Consider the following 20,841-nt stretch of genomic DNA (forward strand, 5'->3'; position numbering starts at 1 on the left):
AATCCATCTTCTGTGTCACTCAGTACTGCCAGCTTTTCCCTATTGGTGATATATTGGTCAGCATAGCTGCTTTCCAAGTAATTGACCAGAGACGATTCCTAGCCAGTACAACTGTGTTTATGCCCACGTTTCAAATAATGAACATTATAAAAGCAAATCGCATTGTTTTATGTTTTCTTTACTTTTAAAGCTGAGAATCTGTTTCCCATGACCCTGGTGATACAGAGTGTTTTCCTAGTATCAGCGTCGGCATTACCGTGTTGGCATGCTTGCTGTGCACTCTAGGATTGCATAACAAGCATGCACTGCGCCAGGACTTTGTGGCGCAATGGTAGCGAGTCTGACTCCAGATCAGAAGGTTGCGTGTTCAAATCACGTCAAGGTCAAAGCCGCGCTACTTCTTTAAAAAATAAAAAAATCATTTTCAGGATATCCTGACTCCCGAATTCCCAGATTTTATGTTTCCAATCCAGGGATTTCTGTATCAGAACCTCCAGCAGACCGAGAGAAAAGGGGCTGAAGCTCCGAGCTTCTCCCAGAGCCCAGGCTGGGCACGTCACTGATCTCCCCCTCACTCTGAACTCATTAAAGAGCCATAGGCTGGAGACAGTGCTGTGTATCAGCTGAGACAGTGACTTTACTGAAGAATTACACAAGTGTTAAACACCACACAGCAGTCTAGGGGCTTCAAGGGGAGTCAGAAACAAACAGGACTTATTATTTCATTAATTCCTTAAGAAGTGATATTAAAACTCAACTCAAACAAACAAAACATGCAGTAATTATCGACATTGACCACAAGAGGGAGCATGCTGTCCATAATGTAGTAGCAGTGAATTATTCTCTCTTTGATTTCATCCCCAGCAGTTATTAAAAGTTTTACTGACATACTGATATAAACATTGCTGCATCTTATAATATCAAATAAACACATTAAATACAAATAAAATAACTTTTCCATTGCTGTGTATTTCACTTGAGGGGCTTGAAGGATATATTAGGTGGCATATTATTCCTTTAGTTTTTGAACGCAGCTGAAAATGCCTTAAACATCACAGACTGCAGTTCCTAACATTGCCCACAACAGTGAGGAGCTACCAGCATCAAAGTGTAAGGACCTCATTTATCACACAGCGGTACTGTGTTAACATGCAGTGAGGCTCTGTACCGTGTGCTACTGTGTACACCTGCTGCATTCACCAAGCAGTGAAGAGCAGCCTAACCCGTGATGAACAATGCACAGGAAAAGTACCGCATGCGGGTCATTTCAATATAATTCATGATGTTAATGGATGGTAAATGCATGCACATTACATCAGAAATACCGCGAGGGAGGGATCTGATATTCAAGACATTATTCACTGAAGGTGCTAAAATGTTTGGGTCCTCGGCGTGTGTTCAAATACCGTGTTTGTAAAGCAGGCGGTATGTACTGTCACAACATTCAGTAAATAGGGCAGCACACTGGTGATGCTGTGAGCAGAGCAGGGACCATTCACAAATGAGCTAACTGCCAATCCATCCAATCTTATTTTAGAGATCGCCCTAAGGTTAAAGCTTAAGAATATTTATATCATTCTGGTCATTTACCAGCGTTTAGTGAATGAGGCCCTGAGTGTCTTCTAGTGTCACTGAAGCCAGTGAGAACTTCACTGCACTTCAATCATGACTGTGCTGCTGTTTAATAAGCAGTACTGCTGCATTACACTTTAATGAGTTCATTAAGGACTGTGCTAATCAGGTTCCAATGCTACTCTTAATAGCTGGGCTCTATTGTATAGTCCCACTGTCCTGGGAGTGTTAATGCCAGGGCAGTTACTAATCTTGCTCTGTCTGAACACACAGTGCAAGTACTGCTTTAAACACACACTCCACACTTGACTCCATTCCCGCTGTGTTGAGTGGAATAAGGGCTCGGCTGATTGGCTCTCCTCATATGCTCCTATTAAAGCTGTTCTTTGTCTAGTCCTGCTGTCCTGGGAGTGTTCATGCTAAACTGCTAATCTTGCTCTGTCAGAACACACAGCACCAAGCCTGTGTTTACACCACTGCTGGGCTACAAGTGGCTGCTGTGCCAAGGAAGACAATTTGCATAGAAAAGAGACGTTGCATTGGCAGCACATGCTTCAGTGCTCTGGGAGTGTTTCTAGCCCTGTGAGTTTAACAAGTTGTCTGAATTGAACCTGTCTGGTCAGGCTCTGAAATGATGGAGTCTGACTTGTTGGATAGAAAACAAAGTGTTAAAATAAGCAATAGTGAATCAATGTTTAGGATCTGTACTATGGGGGTCCCACAGGGATCTATATTAGGGCCTTTATTATTTAGTCTCTACTTAATGATCTACCTTTGGATTGTCTAGAAGATCAACCACAAGAGGAGACTGCAGTGTCTTGACGTCGCACTACGTTTGCACAAACAGCTTGCTCAATTAAGGGTGCCATGTTCTGGAATACGCTACCAGACTTTATGAAAAGTATATCAGACTACAAGAGTTTTTTTTTAACAGAACTGAAAAACTGGTTGAAACAGGACCAGCTTTGTGACCATGTCTAGTCCCCCTCCATTTGTTGACATTAAATAATAATAATTTAATGTTTGAGAGCTGCCCTTCATGGCAACAGAATCCACAACAACAATGACTTTTATCATCTTCATCTGGGCACTTGTCATCTGCATTCAGGGTAAGAATCATTGAGACAAACACTTTCATCAATTTGTGGGGCTATTCTTAATATATAAGTGTAAAACAGGGGCAAACTAACGGAAAATAAATTAAACTTCAATAGAAAAGGCTTTCATTTAAATGGGTTTTCATTATTTAATTCACTGATGTACTATATTTGCACAGACTCCCCACTAATTCAGTCTCATTCCAAATGAAAGAAAGCTGGTTTGTTCCAATCTTTCTCAAAACAACATGTCAATACAAGAGCCATGTGTTTCTCAGTGAGCTGGGATCGCCATGGCAATGGAGTGTGATCAGTCACTGTGTGCGCCCTTTCACACACATCAATCAATCAATCAATAAAGAAATCAATACAGGAGTGTGACGGAAATATAATGAGTTCTGGTTGTAAATCTCCTTCTTGACCTGTGAGGGTACAAAGTAGCGAAAGGGAAAGACTTTGGACAAGTTGTCCTGACAGTTCATTCCCTGGGTCGGGAAGTCAATCAGCCTGGAAAAAGACGAGACTCCAGTGCGAGAATGTATTGACCTGGAAGGTAAACGAGGTAGCAGCTGCAGGCAATAGAATCAGCTGCAATCGTATACCAAGGGGTCATGCATAACCGCATAAAAAGGGCTGGAGAACTGTAAATCTTTTCCTTCGTTTTTGGTTATGAAATAGACCCGGAAGGACCCGTGCACTGTGTATTAAGAGTATCGCGAGTGTTTGTTTTGTTTGTCTTGTCTATAATTGATACTTGTGTGTTTATAGACGGCTAACACGTTCTGGAGCTGTAGCTAAGAGCCAGCACTGAACCCGGAACAGCACTGCACTATTTGTCACTCTTTAAACTGTATCACCCACCACAAGCACTACAGCACACACCCAGGACTGGTGACCGTGCTTGTATATTGTGGGAGAGATGCTGTGTTTATTGTTTATTGTTCTCAGTGTTTTACGCATCGCTTATTATTTGGTCACCAGACCTGGATTATAACTAAAAATAAAACGTATATTTTTCCATACCGGATTACAAATCTCTGTCTGTTTATTCCTGCACTGCATCACCTCTGCACCTGTTCATAATCAGCAACCACTTTGCCACAAGGAGTTTGATACCTTTTCCCCTGGCTTGTTAAATATCAGTCTGATTGAAATAATGAAAACGCACTCCTAGCAGCTCGCTCAAGGTACATCTTGAAAAGGCCTGTGAAGACAGTGAAGTAGATGTCCAATTTATAACAGTAAGAAGCAGTCAAAATGTGACCAATGAAAAGAAAAATGACAGGTCCGTTACTTCTACAGCAGCAGCAGCAGCAGCAGCACATGGGAAGGTATACCACGAGGGTTAGGGCACTACATACCCTTTAATTCTCAATAGCATTGAAATGATGACAGAAACAGAAATATTACTGTCAGTTTAGACAAACAGATCAGTTATATTAGACAGCAGTGATATACTGAGAGCTTTGACTGGGGGAAAAATAGAAGAAAACAGTCAAAGTGAACCAGACCCTATCAATCACACTGGTGGTCACTCACGGCTCAGATCTCCTCTATCTGTGACAGCAGCAGCAGCAGGATTTGTATAAAGGAAGCTGCTTTGTATACCGGTGCCTGCCTCACTGCTCCAAACACTTTGAGACACACAGTATTGATGAGTCACTGCTCAGCCCTTTCAGAGTCACTGAAACACACAGTACAATGATGCCATTGCTTCTACTGCTGGGGACACGGTGATAATTAAATAGTTATTTATAAATCTGAAAGCTTGACTTGAGTTCATTTTAAACAGAACTTTTCATTGAAGTAAATCTGTCTAGCCGCTTCTATACATTTTGTTTGTATTCTAACACAACACTATTTAATTTGACTCTTGCATTATTATTTTATAATAATTTTTTGTTGTATTTTTTCTCCAGAGTCCAGTGCAGACGTTGTTCTGACTCCGTCTCCAGCAGCTCAGTCTGTTCTCCAGGACACACGGTCTCTATCTGCTGTACAGCCAGCAGCTTTGTTAGTACCAGCTCCATCCACTGGTACCTGCAGAAACCTGGAGAAGCTCCCAAACTCCTGATTTATTCTACTTCTAACCGTCACTCTGGGACTCCAGCTCCATTCAGTGGCAGTGGATCAGGGACACAGTTTACACTGAGCATCAGTGGAGTGCAGGCTGAAGATGCAGGAGATTATTACTGTCAGCAGGGCAATAGCTACCCATTCACACAGTGATACACGTCCGTACAAAAACCTCCCTCAGCTGTGCAGGAGCTGCTCCGGCTCATAGACAGTAACCACAGGGGCTGAGGCTGAGAACAGCTGCAGAGCTGCTACAGTCAGACTGCACAGAGCTGGGTTTGATTAGGCTGTGTCAGTGGTATAGCCTGGATTCAAACCAGCGCTCTCCAGGCTATAGGGCACATACTGCACTCCGGCACAGTGCCTTTGCTGAATGCTCCACTCGGGAGCCCCTGAATTTTATGATTTTTAGAAGATTTTTTTTTTATTTTATTAAGTAAGCAATATTAATAAAATAATTTCAGTATGAATGTAAAATGTTGTTTAATGACAGTGATGACATTTGAATGTGTCCAACGTGAAAGGTCATTTAAAGAAAGACCAGGTCAATGATCTAGTCTTAGAGCCCACCATGGGGGACATTAGTGCTGCTATTATATGTGAGGAAGTAAATAAGAATCTATTTGCTTTACTTCATTCTTTTTCTTGTTTTCATCATTTAAAAACCTGCATACAGAAGAGATGTGTTCATACTCAGAAAAGAAGTCCAAAGAGTTTGATGATAAAAGCAGCATTTTAATGACAAAGAGCAATTAATTTGACCTCCGAGAGACACACCGCAGATATTAATAGTGACCACAAGAGGGAGCCAGAGCACCACTGCTGTCCATAATGTAACAACACAGTAATAAGACTATTGAAATAGGCCGTAGCAGTGAGCTCCCCAGTCAGCCCAGTTATCCCATTGTTAACACAAGGCTCCTCACACCCAGTCATCTAAACACTACAGTGTGGTCTGTGTCTGGAGGAAGGAGCTGCTCACAGTGATGCATGCTGGGAAACACTGACTCTAAAATCTCAACATCTGCAACTTCCACCCCTGACACTTCTAGTATATTTGTTGTCTTACATTTGATTTCTATAAGAACCCAGACTGACACAGATAGTCAAAGTAAACAGCTTTTATTTCCCTAATCAAATACAGCTCATCGCTTAGCTTGTCCCCTGCTTGTTGTGTTATCTGGTTTTACACTTTGAATTTGCACAGGGTGGGGCTAGCAGCAACACACAGTCTAAAAGCGCATCTACATTTACTCTATTACAGCTGCCTTGTGCCATTCTATGCAAAATAATTAACAATAGCAGTTTGTTTCCTCCTTCAAAGGGTTTACCAGGAGAGCTGCTCTGTGATACAGCTGTAGCTCATAGCAATCGATGGAGCTGAATTCAGCATTCCTGGACTTCCAATAAGAGCATTTACACTGTGTCCTAAATTTGCATTGCGCATTTTACTTTGTAGTTTGGACATATCATTTTTTAATAGCTTTATTTATAAAAAAAAACAAAAAAAACAGTGTTGAACATGAGCACTCAGATTCTGATCCAATCAGAAATGATCTCTTTCGTATTACAATGCAAGTGTGTCTCAGTCACTTCAAGTCATAGAAAGAGGATTTCAAGAGGAGCGATAAAGTGGAGCGAAGCGATTTTAAAAAAAAAAGGCGCCAAGTTAGAAGCAAGAATTATGTGAATCTTGGGCCCCAGCACCTTTCCAAGTGTGCCTATTTGCTTGACAAGATTGGCCTAATTTCTTCTCCTAACTTGGATTTTTGCATTTGAGATCACCCCTTCAAACAGCTGTTTGTCGAACTTGTTTTTGTCATGGGATATATTTAATATAGGGAGGTAATCACTCCATAGTGGTTGGCTTTGTGCTAAGGGCGAGGTCGTTACACTAGTAAATTCCATTTAAGGATTTGTTCTGACTGTCTCCTCGGCTTGGGCAGCCACACTATTCAGCAGAACACTGCTGTGCTGAAATGCCAGGAACATTATTTACATTTTCTTTTTTTTTTCTCTCCTGTGTGAATTTGCTGGTGTGTAACAAGCGATCTTGACTTACTGAAACTCTTCCCACAATCAGAGCAGTGGTACGGTTTCTCTCCTGTGTGAACACGCCGGTGTGAAACAAGGTGTCCCGACCGTCTGAAACTCTTCCCACAGTCAGAGCAACGGTACGGTTTCTCTCCTGTGTGAATACGCTGGTGTGAAATTAAGTGTCCTAACTGACCGAAACTCTTCCCACAGTGAGAGCAGCAATACGGTTTCTCTCCTGTGTGAATGCGCCGGTGTACAGCAAAGGATGCTGAGTGACGGAAACTTTTCCCACAGTTAGAGCAGTGATACGGTTTCTCTCCTGAGTGAATTCGCTGGTGTGAAACAAGGTTTGCTGACGAACTGAAACTCTTCCCACAGTCAGAGCAATGAAACGGTTTTTCTCCTGTGTGAACCCGCTGATGTTTTCCAAGTTGTCCTGACTGACTGAAACTTTTACCACAGTCGGAGCAGTGATATGGCTTTACTCCTGTGTGAATTCTCTGGTGTTTTTTAAGGTCTGCTGAATCCCTGAAACTCTTCCCACAGTCAGAGCAGTAATATGGTTTCTCTCCTGTGTGAATTCGCTGGTGTGTTACAAGTTGTCCTGATCGACTGAAACTCTTCCCACAGTCAGTGCAGTGATACGGTCTCTCTCCAGTGTGTATTCGCTGATGTATTAATAGGTGTTCTGACCGACTGAAACTCTTCCCACAGTCAGAACAGTGATATGGTTTCTCTCCTTTGTGAGTTCGCTTATGCAATTCAAAATTTCCTGACAGACTGAAACTCTTCCCACAGTGAGAACAGCGATAAGGTTTCTCTCCTGTGTGAATTCGCTGGTGTATCACAAGGTCTCCTGAGTTCCTGAAACTCTTTCCACAGTCAGAGCAGCAATGCGGTCTCTCTCCTGTGTGAATTCGCTGGTGTGCTGTACGGTGTCCTGATGAGTTGAACCTCTTTCCACAGTCAGAGCAGCGATAGGGTTTCTCCCCTGTGTGAATTCGCTGGTGTATCACAAGGTCTCCTGAGCTCCTGAAACTCTTTCCACAGTCAGAGCAGCAATGCGGTTTCTCTCCTGTGTGAATTCGCTGGTGTGCTGTACGGTGTCCTGATGACTTGAACCTCTTTCCACAGTCAGAGCAGCGATAGGGTTTCTCTCCTGTGTGAATTCGCTGGTGTATCACAAGGTCTCCTGAGAGACTAAAACTCTTTCCACAGTCAGAGCAGCGATACGGTTTCTCTCCTCTGGTATTTAATTTCTCTCCTCTCAGTATTTTTAAATTCCTTAACTGGGTCCTTGCTTGAACTGCTGGACTGGAACCTGGAAAAAACAAACAGGAGAGAAAAATCAGAGACTGTTTTAAGTAAGAAATGCAGCAAATGTTCCTTCCTCATTATGTCGTTTCATGACCTTTTCTGGGTTAGGTAGTGTAGGTAACTGTAGTGTAGTCCGCACCAGGGAGGCTGCAAAACTGATTTGATTTCATCCATCTGAACGCATGAAGGAACCTTCTAACCTCTCTTTAACTGAACTTTAGAGGACAACTAAGGATGAGTATAAGTTTAATTTATTCATCACAGGAATAGTAACCTACTATACTGTTTTTTCTGGTGTTGTTGATTATTGTTTATTATTTGTCAAAAAGGGTCGCAATAGGTACCTATCTGTTATTAATACTAGCCCGATCAGCTAGATTAGGATAGGGAGATTGTAGGGGGTAACAGAGCTATAAATTTCTAAGAGGAATCTGTGCACTTTGATTCTGGGGCCCTGTGCCGATCTCGGAAGGTTTGATCAGGAGAGTCAGCCTAGAACTTTTAGTCTTTTTCGAAAAACAGATTTAAGGGGCGGTGTAAAGTAGACAGAGATTGGGTGTTTGAAATACTATACCAGAGTTGCCAGGTCCGCGGTTTTCCTTTAAAAAGACAGCCGCGGGAAATATTTAGGAGTCGCTGGTTGCTACTTTTTGGGCTACTTTCAAGAGGTCTCGTGGTTTTTTGGGCTAGTTTACTTTATACATATAAAAAAGAATAACTATTAAAAATGAATAAACTTTTGCAGCCTACCCACCGCAGTGCACACAAACTACGTAAAACTGTGTTTCCCAATAAAATAACATATTGCGCATGACCACAACCACCACTGCGCATGACCATGCGAGTGAACAGGCGTGAGAGACGAACGATTGTGTTAATTGACAGTGAAAAGCAGCCATTTTAAGAAACAGGGTAGAAACATCGAAACCGCTAAAAAGCAGGAAAAATAAAGAAGTAATCTAAATACTGAAAAAATACTGCAAAGACTGAGAAAGAAAAAGGGTTACAAGAATGGATTAGCCGTGTACCTGGCGATGACTCAAAAGCAGCGTGTAGGTACTGTAAATGTGAAGTGTGAGCACATCACAGTGATCTGTTAGCTCACAGTAAGACAGAGAAACATATTAGAAACGCAGCTCCCTATTCAAATACAAGAAGCTTATTTGACACGGGATTTAAGAAACAAGTTGACAATTCCGTTAAAATATGTGAGTTGAAGCTGGCAGCCCATATTGCTTGCCTTTCCAGCATCCTCACCGTAGATCATGTGGGATGCATAGTCAGGGAAGTTGCACAGAAGGATATTAGTCTTCATAGAACAAAATGCTCAGCACTTATAAAATGTGTCATCGGACCCATTGTTCATTAGGAGATGCTTGAAGACATCGCCAAAGAGCCAAAGTGTGTTTGTCATTCACTGCAGCTCTGTGCATCAAAAGCAATGGACGTACTTCCTCGAAACATCGAGTACATGGTATCACAGACGTACTCGTGGTTTTCCCACAGCACTCAGCGTCAAAAGAAGTACCGCGATCTCTATGCCACCATTAATGTTGGAGAAGCCCCGCTGAAGATTTTGCAGCTTTCTGACACAAGATGGCTTGCAATTAGCCAGTGTGTTGATCGAGTGCTTTCTCAATACGAAGAGCTAAAGTTGCACTTTCAGCTTACAAAAGGGCAGGGAAAGGAATTACAATGCTGAACTGCTGTACCAGATGCATTCAGACCGCGTAAACAGATTGTATCTGGTTTTTCTTCAGCCCCTTGTCACCGAGGTTAACAGAATAAACAAGCTGTTTCAGCCTGACAGTGCCAATCCAGCGAAACCTCTTGCTGATTTAATGACATTTTACCGCAGTTTGATCCAACGAATCATGAAACCTCACGATTTTCCAACATGGTCATCTGTAATGGATTTTGACATAACGTCCGACAGAAACAGCTTGCCACTTTCAGCAGTGGACTTCGGGATCAAGTTCCAGTTAGAACTGTCAGAATCAAAGATCGAACCTCAGAAAGCACAGGATATCAAACGCAGATGCAGAGATTACATGTTCGAGTTTCTGAAAGAGATCAAACAAAGATTGCCTCCCAATATCCAGCAACTTGAGTCACTTACCGTTCTCAGCCCAACTGTTGTACCCAGTTTCAAAAAGCCACAGCTGGCAAATTTATCATTTTTGCCACTTTACAATGGAGATCTTGGCAAACTCGAACAGCAATGGCGAGCTTTGAACAATGTACACTGGGAGCACACTGAAGACAGCCAAATTAAAGAGTTCTGGGTTGAAGTGGCTAAACACACCGATGCAGCTGGTGATAAAGATTTCACTGAACTTGGTCTTTTTGCCTTATCTCTTTTAGGCCTACCATTTAGCAATGCATCAGTGGAACGTGCTTTTTCACAAATGGCCCTAATCAAAACCAAACTAAGGACCCGCATGCAAGAGAAATTGTTGGAAAACATTCTTAGGGTCAGAGCATATATGCAGCGTAATAAGTGTTGCTGCAACCAATTTCAGCCATCCAAAGCAATGCTGTCACTGTTTACAGGTGACATCTACGAAGCAAACAATGCAGAAGATGGTGCCGACTCAGAGGAGCTTTTTAGAAACTAAAATATTATATATAAATACACGAGGAGTTTGAAGGTAAGAAGTTAAAAATGTTTTTTATGTGTTATTTCAATGCATGGGGCATACTTTCAATTAACTTAACTTTTTTGTGTTTAAAAAAAGGCAAGCTGTTGGCTCTTTTTTGCAATTTGTTAGGTGCATTTAATTGATGTGGCTGTTTAATTGATGTAATTGATGTGATCATCTAATTAGATTGGTGGCATAACTTTAAAAGATTGAACTGTTTTCTTCTTTGGGAAACAGTAGCAGCATTAAAGGATAGGGCTACATGTTAATAATAATAAGCTTGGTTTCAGTAAAAAAAAAAAAAACAAATTGGGCCAGTTTTGAAGTGACTTTGGGCTATAAACACTGTAGAAATCTGGCAACCCTGTACTATACAGAGTATAATGGTCCTGATCCCATTCTGGTTGCGAAGACCAGGGAGTCAAGTTGTTTATTGCTGATTTCCTGAGAGGGACTGTACATACAGTTAAGCTTGCCTATGTTGGGGGGCTCCCGAGTGGCGCATCTAGTAGAGTGTGCTCCACGTGAGTGCAGGATGCGCTCTATAGCCTGCAAGTCGCGAGTTCGAATCCAGGCTATTCCTTTGCCGATCGAGGACGGGAGCTTCCAAGGGGCGGCGCAGAGTGAAGAGATGGGGAAGACGAAGGGGCTTCCAGGTTGCGTCCGCCACTGAACAGAAAGGAGACGAGAAGGAGGGGCTTCTGTTCCATTAGCCAGTAAAATGAGAAGAGGCGGAAAAGGCGGCGGGGCTTCTAGTCCGGCAGCCAGTAAGAAGGCAGCTGCCATCCTGTTGGTCAGGAAAGAAGGAGCTCTCAGCCTAGCAGTCTAAAGGGGAGGAGCTACCGCCAGCCCAGTTACCAGAGAAGGAGGCGGAGCTCTCAGCCCAGCATTCTCAGGGGGAGGAGCTTCCGCCAGCCCAGTTACCAGAGAAGGAGGCGGAGCTCTCAGCCCCATTCTCAGGGGGAGGAGCTTCCGCCAGCCCAGTTACCAGAAAAGGAGGCGGAGCTCTCAGCCCAGCATTCTCAGGGGGAGGAGCTTCCGCCAGCCCAGTTACCAGAGAAGGAGGCGGAGCTCTCAGCCCAGCATTCTCAGGGGGAGGAGCTACCACCAGCCCAGGAAGGGGGAATGGCAGTCGTGTCAACCAGAGGGGGTGGAGCTATGGTTCCCACGGGGAGAGAAAATGAGCCTGTCGGAGCGTCTGTAGCCGACAGCACCCCTGCCTAAGTGGCCGTTTGCCCCAGCAGCAGCAGAGGAGTGGCTGTTGCCACTACTAGCAGCAGTGTGGCCACTGCTACCACCACCGCCAGAGGGGGCATTGCCACCGCCAGGAGTGTGGAGGTTGCCACAACCACCAGAGGGGGCATTGCTGACCCTATGCCCTGCACCGCATGGGTTAGTGCTGCTACATGGGGACATGGGGCTTAAGGGAAAATGTGGGGGTTAAACGGGCGCCCCCTAACAGAAGCCCAGGGGGCAACAATAGGATAAAGTTAGAGACAGCGGGCAGCAGATGGCAGGGCGTCCAGGTTAGAAAAGGCAGCCATGTCCGTCTGGTATTTGACAGGTGTCAGGGTCGGGGTTGGCTGGACTAACTTTCCCACCCTCCCGCCCAGAGGTTAAACGTTATTAGGAGGGAAGGAAGGTAGCCTTTTCTGTCGGAACGGCTTTTGTGAAAGTGGGAGGAATATGATCAGGCTGTTGTCAAATGATTGGGCTTTTAAAAGAGAACCGAGTGTCAGTCAGTGCCAAAGTCATAGTCTTCAAAGTCAAGTGTCAAAATGCTTGAGTGACGTTATGGGAAACATATAAAAGTTCAAAGTGTATGTGAATTGCTTTTGAAAAAAAGATTTAAAAAAAATTACCAGAAAACTCTGGTAACAACAAGGTCGCTGTAAGAGATAGCCGTCTCTTTTAAAGAAGAACATAACATTAAGTTTCATATTGCACACACTATAGCTTCTAGAGGGAGAGTGAATTAGAGGACTGGGAATGTTAATCAAATCTCTTAACTGTTTCATCGATTTTTACCTACATAATTGGGTACAATATGGTTTCGACAAACAAACCTACAATAAATTGAACTGTGTTTGGGGTCTCAAGCTGTGTTGTACGGACTGTGTGAGAATGGAGAGAAAGAGATGTCCAGCTGCATTCTGGGACTACAGGCTCTCACCACACAGACACACACACACACACACACACTCATTTCAATGCCCACTTTTTAAATAATATACTTTGAATACTTAGAAGTGATTAGGAAGAAAATTACATGAATTTGGTGATTGATTTTGCATAGAATTAATTAACACATAAAGCATTTTGTTGTAAGAATCATTTAAATTGTTTATTTCTTACTTTTGATAAACACTGAAAGACCTTGGCTGTTAACTCAATCTGGTAGTTATGGACATGTTCATTAAATTACATTGAAGTTTTACCACAATTAGCCAAATTTGATAAACTACTGTGGATGGTCTTTAGGAGCAGGTCCATTACGATGTTTATCTACCAGTTCCATTGAGAAAGATCCATGAGAATAAATGCAATTCATATTACAAAAATTAAAAGTAATCTGAACATTTGAAATGTAAGACACATTGACATTGTAATAAGAAAACAAGTTTTGCTTTAACCATTAACTAATTATTATTATTATTTGTTTATTTAGCAGACGCCTTTATCCAAGGCGACTTACAGAGACTAGGGTGTGTGAACTATGCATCAGTTGCAAAGTCACTTACAATTACATCTCACCCGAAAGACGGAGCACAAGGAGGTTAAGTGACTTGCTCAGGGTCACACAATGAGTCAGTGGTTGAGGTGGGATTTGAACCGGGGACCTTCTGGTTACAAGCCGGTTTCTTTAACCACTGGACCACACAGCCTTGTAGACTGAGATTATGGAAAAGCTAATGATTGAAAACTTTTTACAAAAGGGGCCTTGGGCAGCAAATTGGACGGGACCACGTGAAATTATAGACACATGTGGCGAGGGGAATATGATGGTTTGTAAAAACAAGGAAACAGCCGACATATAAACGGTTTCATGCGGATTAGTGCAAATTGTTTAAAGGCTGACATTCTAAATTAAAGACTTAGACCTATATTTCAATGGGGAGGTTGGGGCAAAAGGCATGCAATATACATTTAGGGTTTTACCAAAGAATAAATCCTTCACTTGATTTTTCATTTCAGAAGCTGCTGTTCTGTGTGCATTGGTGACCCTGTTAGCAGTCACCGAAATACACCCTTGGCCGGATCCCTCAATGAGATATCAACAAGCTGATTACTGCTTTGCTATGAACTAAGATCTAGTGGAAGCAGTGATTAACAAATGAGGATAACTCCACAGTGATGTTAATAGAGGGGAAGCGAGAACCCGCAATTGATACAGGCAGTACCTCCAGAACAAAATACTGATGAACAAAAACGCGTAACACCTGCTGCTTTGCCAAAGATTGGAGATGTCAAATCCCTAAAAAAAGACGAATATGGAGGCTGGGTAATGACTTCATTCAATATCCATTGCTGTGGAAAAATTCCTAATGGGGTGGGGGGGGGATCGGACATTCCCTTTAAGGAGTTGCGAATTCATCCCTTCAATGCAAAACACACTGGAACTTACTGGTTGCAATATACCAGAGAATAAACTTGGACCACTCTCAATGTGTTTCAGCTTTCATTTCTGAAACAAAAACCCATTATTATTGCCACGACCAAAGCCACTGATAGCACATAGTCCACAGACTACTCCAGGATCCGCAAACAGACTTGTGTTTACTCGTTTCAAAAAGACTACTGTTGAAAATGTTCAAATAATCAATGCTGACTGTGCTTATTAATGTTGATAGTTGGAAAAATATGCTAGAAATGTATTGTTTAAACGGCATTAGGGCTAACTCGAAAGTTATCCAGGGTGCCGTTTCCCAAAAGTAACTCGACCATCGTAACAGCAACGTGTCAAATCTGATGTGTTTCCCAAACACCGTCGTTAGTCAAGGAGCTCATGAATAGCATTGTGGGTTCACGAGTGGTCTGGGGTAATTGCGAGGAGACTTTGTGAACACACAAGGGCTGCGGAGCACCACTTGAAGTGTGTGTGTTGAGGGCATCAAACATATACATTCTGGTTTAAGTTTAATAATTCTTGCTTTGAACAGTATATCGCGTCGCTTTGTCTTGAATTTATTGCATTTATAACAAATAAAAAGGGTAATTTTATTAAGAATAAAAAAAGACCAGTATTTAATTGTATCGTTTTGAAGCCAGGTTACCTTCAATTGCAATGCGTAAAATAAAGACGCATTATATGAGGGCAGAAGTACAAAGTTTAGTAATACAAAGTGTACATAAGATCATGATTTAAATGGAAATTGAAATAATATGTGGAAGATGCTGTTATCACAATACATAATGGTTACTCCCCGTGACCCTATAAAGGATTAAGCGGTTATGAAATGGTTACTTGGATATACTGAACGGAGACATCACCACCAGGGGCCATAAGAAAAAAAAAAAACTATTATTATCATTGCGCTGTAAGCCTAACCTACCTGCATTCTATATCTGGGATGGATTTAACTTATTATTACCAGTATTAGGCCTATTATTATTTAATTACTTATCTTTATTAATAGATAACATTGATCTATATTTATAAACAAAAGTGCTAGTAGTTTATATCTTTAATTTACTTATTTGTATAACTAGAGCTTGTTTTTACTGTACCGTCAGTTCAGGAGAGTTCAGTTAAGAAGAGAAAGATTGAGTTTGGCACGGTTGTTTTGTATCCCTTTTCACTGTAATAAACCCTCCATGCTTGATTCAAGTGGCCTGTTCGCATTTATATAACCCATGCCTGGTTGGCTAATCTTTTTAAACCCTTACAATATTACAGTATATTAACAATACAAATTTGTATTTCTGCTTGTTCATTTTCCAAAGTTTCCTCGTCTATATAATTGCCAGGTCTCATAATCGACGGTCTCCAATAGGCGCTGGTCTGCTCGTGAGTTTTGTAAATAAATGCCTGTCCGTTTAATAGAAGTTTCATGGTATGTCTTAATGTCCATTTAACTGCTATTAAATACTTTTGTACATGTCCGGCTACAGAGATTAGCACTGTCTCTCAGAGCCGGCCTTAGGGCAAGGCAAGCAAGGGGACCGCCTAGGAGGACCCCACCCCCAAATTGTGTATATGACGTCTTGAAATGAATCCCGATTCAGACTCTTCACAATAATCACCTCCAAAATATATTGATTTCTGCTGACCAATTTACTGTATGCACAGACTGACAAAGTGGATGTATTTCCTCATGTGTGTACTTGTTCTGCCATAACGGCCCTTTTATTGAAGGATGGGTCCTGATCATGGCATGCTTTTTTTAATTAGTAAAAAATATACTTTTTTTTTTTTTTTTTTTTTTAAACTCAAGCAAAAAAGTAAAGCTACAAAAAGGACCCTTCACTACGGCATTCACACAGCGATATTACAGGCTCAGCTGCAATTTGGCAGCATACCTCCATTTACATAGAAGGCAGATCATGCAGTGTTAAAACATGCTGCCTGTGTGTCACACTTCAAAAGAATATACTGTATGTTGCACACATTAAATAGGGATTCGTTTTTTTAAAAACAAAAACATTCTATTCTTCAAATCTGCAAGAGCACAAAACATAAAGCCTACCGGTAACTCACATTTCAGTATGTTACTTAGACAAGTTAAACTGACAGTTTGTTTCAAACTTTTTGTGCCATGTAATGATACACATAAAACAGTAGGCTACAGTATTTTAATTAAAGAATAAACCATTTTAGCCAGAACTCTCTAACTTATTCTAATAAATTAAACTTTGTTTTATAATATAAAGCAGAAATGCTGTTAACATATGGTATTTTTAACAGTATTTGTGTTTTTATCATTTATATTCTGAGGTGAAATTAAATATTTAAGCTATTTATTACCCAACCTGTGACATAAAATATACAATATAGTAGCCTACGCTGGTCAGACAGTTGGTTTCGAACTTCAGCCCCCTGTCATCAGCTGCAGATGTGGGCAGGACCAGATTTCAGAACACGAAAAAATAAGGGGAGTTTTAGGACTGTACCAGTAATATCTATTACATACATTATAGGGTGTTACATACTGTCCTATATAAAATGTGGTGTCTGTTCACACTGAGAAAAATCTGCTTCACACCGGCACTGTGCCGCCACTGAACCACCTTGAGAGTGTCGCTGCATTTCCCAGCATTTCCCATTGACACTGAAAGTGATTCCGCATCAGTGCCGCCACAGACACAGTGATTTGCTTCAGTGTAGACAAGTATGCGAAATGAACCTGGATGCTAATGTGGAGCCCTGCTATCTGTTCTCAGCCTCTCAGTCACACTGTGGCCATCACTCAGTGTAGAATGACAATGTCACAGCTAGTCAGTCACTCACCTGCTGGACTGCACTCTGAATGTGAGCTCTCGTCGTCCTGTCCACCTCCTTGCGTGCTGTTGGGAGAGCCTTCCTCTCCAGAGCCTTGCTTTCTCACATAGATTCTCTCCAGCACCACGCTACACTCCCGCAGGTGTACCGGACCCAGCTCAGTGGGGGCTGCTTTCAAGTCTTCGGATTCTTCCTTCCCTGGTTTCAAGAGTACCTCCTCTTTCAGGGGCTCCAGTTTAATACGCACCATTTCCAGCACCTCTTCTTTCATAGGAACTGGTTCTTCTGTCTGGGAGATCTCCAGTTCGTTGCGCTCAGCTTTAATTCCAGACACCACTGGCTTGATGCTGTCACAGGGCGTCTCACAGAGCTCCTGTTTAATGGGGAGGGAAGCCAGTCCAGAGAACTCCAGTCTAATGGGGACCAGTTCAAGTTCAGGAAGCTCCTCTTTAATCGGGACAGATTCCATCTTCACATTGTCCAAGGCATCAAACGTGGTTCTGCTTGGTAGCTGTCAGAAAACAAAAGAAAAAAAGATTAAGGGCTGGTTTCATATCTGATTAGCACTAATCACCGTGTTTGTGGCGGCACTGATGCGGAATCACTTTCAGTGTCAATGGGACATGCTGGTAAAATGCAGAGACTCTTTATTCTGTCACTGACCCGTCTCTCGAGGTGGTTCAGTGGCGGCACAGTACCGGTTCTGAAGCAGATGTTTCTCAGTGTAAACTGCAATGCCACAACAGACACTGCATTTTAAATGATGCTTTAATCATGTCAGACTTTGTGTAGATCAACTTATTTAAAAAATGGATTGATTTGATCGATTGCTCAAAGTAGGTGTTAATCCCCAGGGATCCTAGAAATCTGTTTATAACAGAATACTGTGGAAAAATGCGCAATTTGCATTTTGGCAGAGAATTTGTATTTTTTACATTTTGTGAAGAATGCAAAGAACATCTATGAACCCCACCAACTGAATGAGTTGTAAATGTTTTAATGTAAGCACCAGTGACACTTCTGCAATGTGCACATCATCACCCTGTTGTGTTTGATCAACCGCTACACCTACACTCTACAAGAAGCCTGGGAAAGTACTGGATGCACTTCATTCATCCCGTGGGGATAAAATAAAATAAGGGTTTTGGAGGTTGCCTGTGCTTTGAAGTTTCGGTTAGGATTATGGTGAATTATAAAAAAAAAAAAAAAATAAATCATGTGATGAACGAATAGCAACTGCCCACCAGCGTCGAGTATGTGGGGGCCGTGAGACCTCAGCCCTCCTCGGGCAAAGTCAGCATTTTAAAAGGGGGCTCAACCCCCCTGTGTTTTGAGACATGTCAGGGCATCCCTGCTGATCACAAATGAAAAGAAAAATGGTTTCACATTACTAGCGTGAAATACATTGAAAGCACTTAGATCAAAATACCTATACAGTTTGTATACACAGCAATGCAGTCGAATACGTTTGCCTAGAGATTTATTGGTAGAGAACTTCTGACAGATATATCTTATAGTCAGTCTGACATACATAACCAACCCATAAATAATTCTTTAAAAAAGAAAATCTCATAACTGCTGTGACTACATTTTCACCATTCTGGTTGTGGTCACGTTCATGGGTTCTTTGTTAAAGATCACTTAACTCTGTTATTTTATGGTCAAAACTACAGATATATATCTATAGATAGATCTAGAGCTACAATCAGCAGAGTTCAAGTGAGATTTCGGTCCATCATCTTGGGTGATGATAAGAACACGAGAGAGTACACATAGTTCTATATATGTCTCTGGAGGGGTTCCAGTTTAGTAATACAGACCATTTCCAGCACCTCTTCATTCACAGGAAGGGGTTCTTCTGTCTGGGAGATCTCCAATTCATTGCGCTCAGCTTTAATCGCAGACACCTCCGACTTGATGCTGTCAGATGGCATCTCACAGAGCTTCTGTTTAATGGGGAGGGAAGACAGTCCAGAGAACTCCAGTCTAATGGGGACCAGTTCAAGTTCAGGAAGCTCCTCTTTAATCAGGACTGATTCCATCTTTAAACTGTCCACAGTATCAAATGAGGTTCTGCTCGGTAGCTGCCAAAAATAAAAAAAAAGAAAGATTATAAGTCCTGTCAAAGAGGTTTAAGTGAGGGCTCCTGACACACACACCCAGTCAAAGCGCTCGCCCGAGTGCAGTGGATTTGTATTTCACTTTCAGACTCCAGAATTTAAGGTGGACTTAAAAATACCAGAATTATTCTGATCTGACTCTTAAGGTGGATTTCACTTTTAAATCGCCACAAAACATGAAGATGTTTAATTTAAATTACTGATTGCGCATGCGTCTATTCAAAAACACTCCTGCAAATTCGGCGAGTTTTCGGTTTAACCCTGAAGCAGAAATCGTGTTAACCATTGACATACACACACACACACACACACATATATATATATATATATATTAAACATGGATTACATTGTCAACGTGTAGTTTATATTAACGTTTCAGAAAATGCGCAAACATTTGACTACATGATGTATTCACACACAAACAGGAAACAGGCTGCTCTCGTACAAGCAGTGTTATAGATTGGGGGGTTTCCACAAACGATCAGACTCACACTGTGTATTACTTCTAAATGAACACACTTTATTGAAAATCACACATCCGGTACCACGAACTCAGCTCTTCCCAGAATCCCGCTCTCCAACATCTTCCTACCAGACCCCATCTCCCTGTAACAAAGGTTCCCACCGAGTAAGCGCTACAATTCATTGAATCACCAGACTGTTACATTTGCTTAGTGGCAGGTTAGTAATATTACGAAAGCACACAATTACTTTAATTGCTTGTTCTTATATCACTGACCAATATAAATCCAGGATTTTATGAAATGGTTAACAACTCACCCGCTACTAATCTTCCAAACTCAAACCCGCCGCAATACTTGCGCTTTAAAATGATGCGTCCGGTTCAGTTGAGTTTTTGGAAACCAAGCTTGTTCTGGGGGCAGAACGAATGCTTTGCTTCTGATTGGTTACTTGCGAGTCTAAATTGTTTAATGGAACATTTGATTGGCCACATTATGTGACAAAAAGCTGGTGGGGAAAGACCGGGAAGAATTCAGGTGTGTCTGACTTGCAGTTAGAACTACCCACTGAAATGCATAGAATTATATAAAATATTGTATAGAAGAAAAGACGCTGTATCGAACTACCGATATTTAATATATTTTTTTTAATTTTGCAAGATTCGTACATTTACAATATTTTAATACTAGTGTTTCCAAAGATGGTTTAGTCAAGTTTTTCATGGCAATGCAGTGTTGGTGATACAGAATGAGACTTGAGTTTAAAATATGTCTGCCTTGAGCAAGTGCAGGTCTGTGTCCCTCCTGACCGAATCATCTGTGGAGCATAAACAAATGACCACTAAACCTACTGCTGCCCCTCGTCAGCGGAGTCCAATGACATATCTAGCCCTTTATCATTCATTACACAATACAACTGAGATGGGCTGTTTTAATAACGGTGTGTGGATTTGTGGGGGGTCGTCAGAAGGCAGGGTCAGGACACAAGGAATGATTCAGATTTATTTGAATTTGAGCTCATTTCTGCTACTTTACGTGTTTATTTTCCCTTCTGTATAAAGTTTGCTTTTCAGGGTGTGT

The 20,841-nt window shown here is 41.8% G+C and overlaps 1 protein-coding gene and 1 non-coding gene across 5 annotated transcripts; one reads left to right on the plus strand and one right to left on the minus strand.

Moving 5' to 3' along the window:
* The first annotated feature begins 314 nt into the window (after positions 1-314).
* On the plus strand, positions 315-386 carry trnaw-cca (transfer RNA tryptophan (anticodon CCA)). The gene has a single exon. It is a non-coding gene; the product is annotated as a tRNA-Trp (tRNA).
* A 5,465-nt stretch (positions 387-5,851) lies between these two features.
* On the minus strand, positions 5,852-20,198 carry LOC117962969 (zinc finger protein 345-like). 4 transcript variants are annotated; one of them, XM_059006112.1, is made up of 5 exons: positions 20,081-20,198; positions 19,792-19,906; positions 19,001-19,264; positions 17,190-17,691; positions 5,852-8,103 (listed from the first exon to the last, which is right to left on the minus strand). In XM_059006112.1, the coding sequence occupies exons 3-5, from the start codon at positions 19,220-19,222 to the stop codon at positions 6,737-6,739; spliced, it is 2,091 nt and encodes a 696-aa protein (XP_058862095.1). In that variant the 5' UTR covers positions 19,223-19,264; positions 19,792-19,906; positions 20,081-20,198; the 3' UTR covers positions 5,852-6,736. The 4 variants fall into 4 exon arrangements, with proteins under 4 accessions (XP_058862095.1, XP_058862097.1, XP_058862096.1 ...); XM_059006114.1 differs by lacking the exon at positions 19,792-19,906; XM_059006113.1 differs by lacking the exon at positions 20,081-20,198 and having other exon boundaries at positions 19,820-19,974.
* Positions 20,199-20,841: the final 643 nt, after the last annotated feature.

This window comes from Acipenser ruthenus, chromosome 32 (assembly GCF_902713425.1).
Source record: "Acipenser ruthenus chromosome 32, fAciRut3.2 maternal haplotype, whole genome shotgun sequence".
NCBI lineage: Eukaryota > Metazoa > Chordata > Actinopteri > Acipenseriformes > Acipenseridae > Acipenser > Acipenser ruthenus.

What these genes read in the sequence shown, in the direction of transcription:
- LOC117962969 (XM_059006114.1), bottom strand. Translation starts at nt 19,222, where the DNA reads ATGGAATCAGTCCTGATTAAAGAGGAGCTTCCTGAACTTGAACTGGTC. An exon ending in ATGAAGAGGTGCTGGAAATG is followed by an intron (nt 17,692 to 19,000) that starts GTCTGTATTACT and finishes GTTTTCTGACAG; the next exon opens with CTACCAAGCAGAACCACGTT. An exon ending in TTCAGAGTGCAGTCCAGCAG is followed by an intron (nt 8,104 to 17,189) that starts GTGAGTGACTGA and finishes TGTTTTTTCCAG; the next exon opens with GTTCCAGTCCAGCAGTTCAA.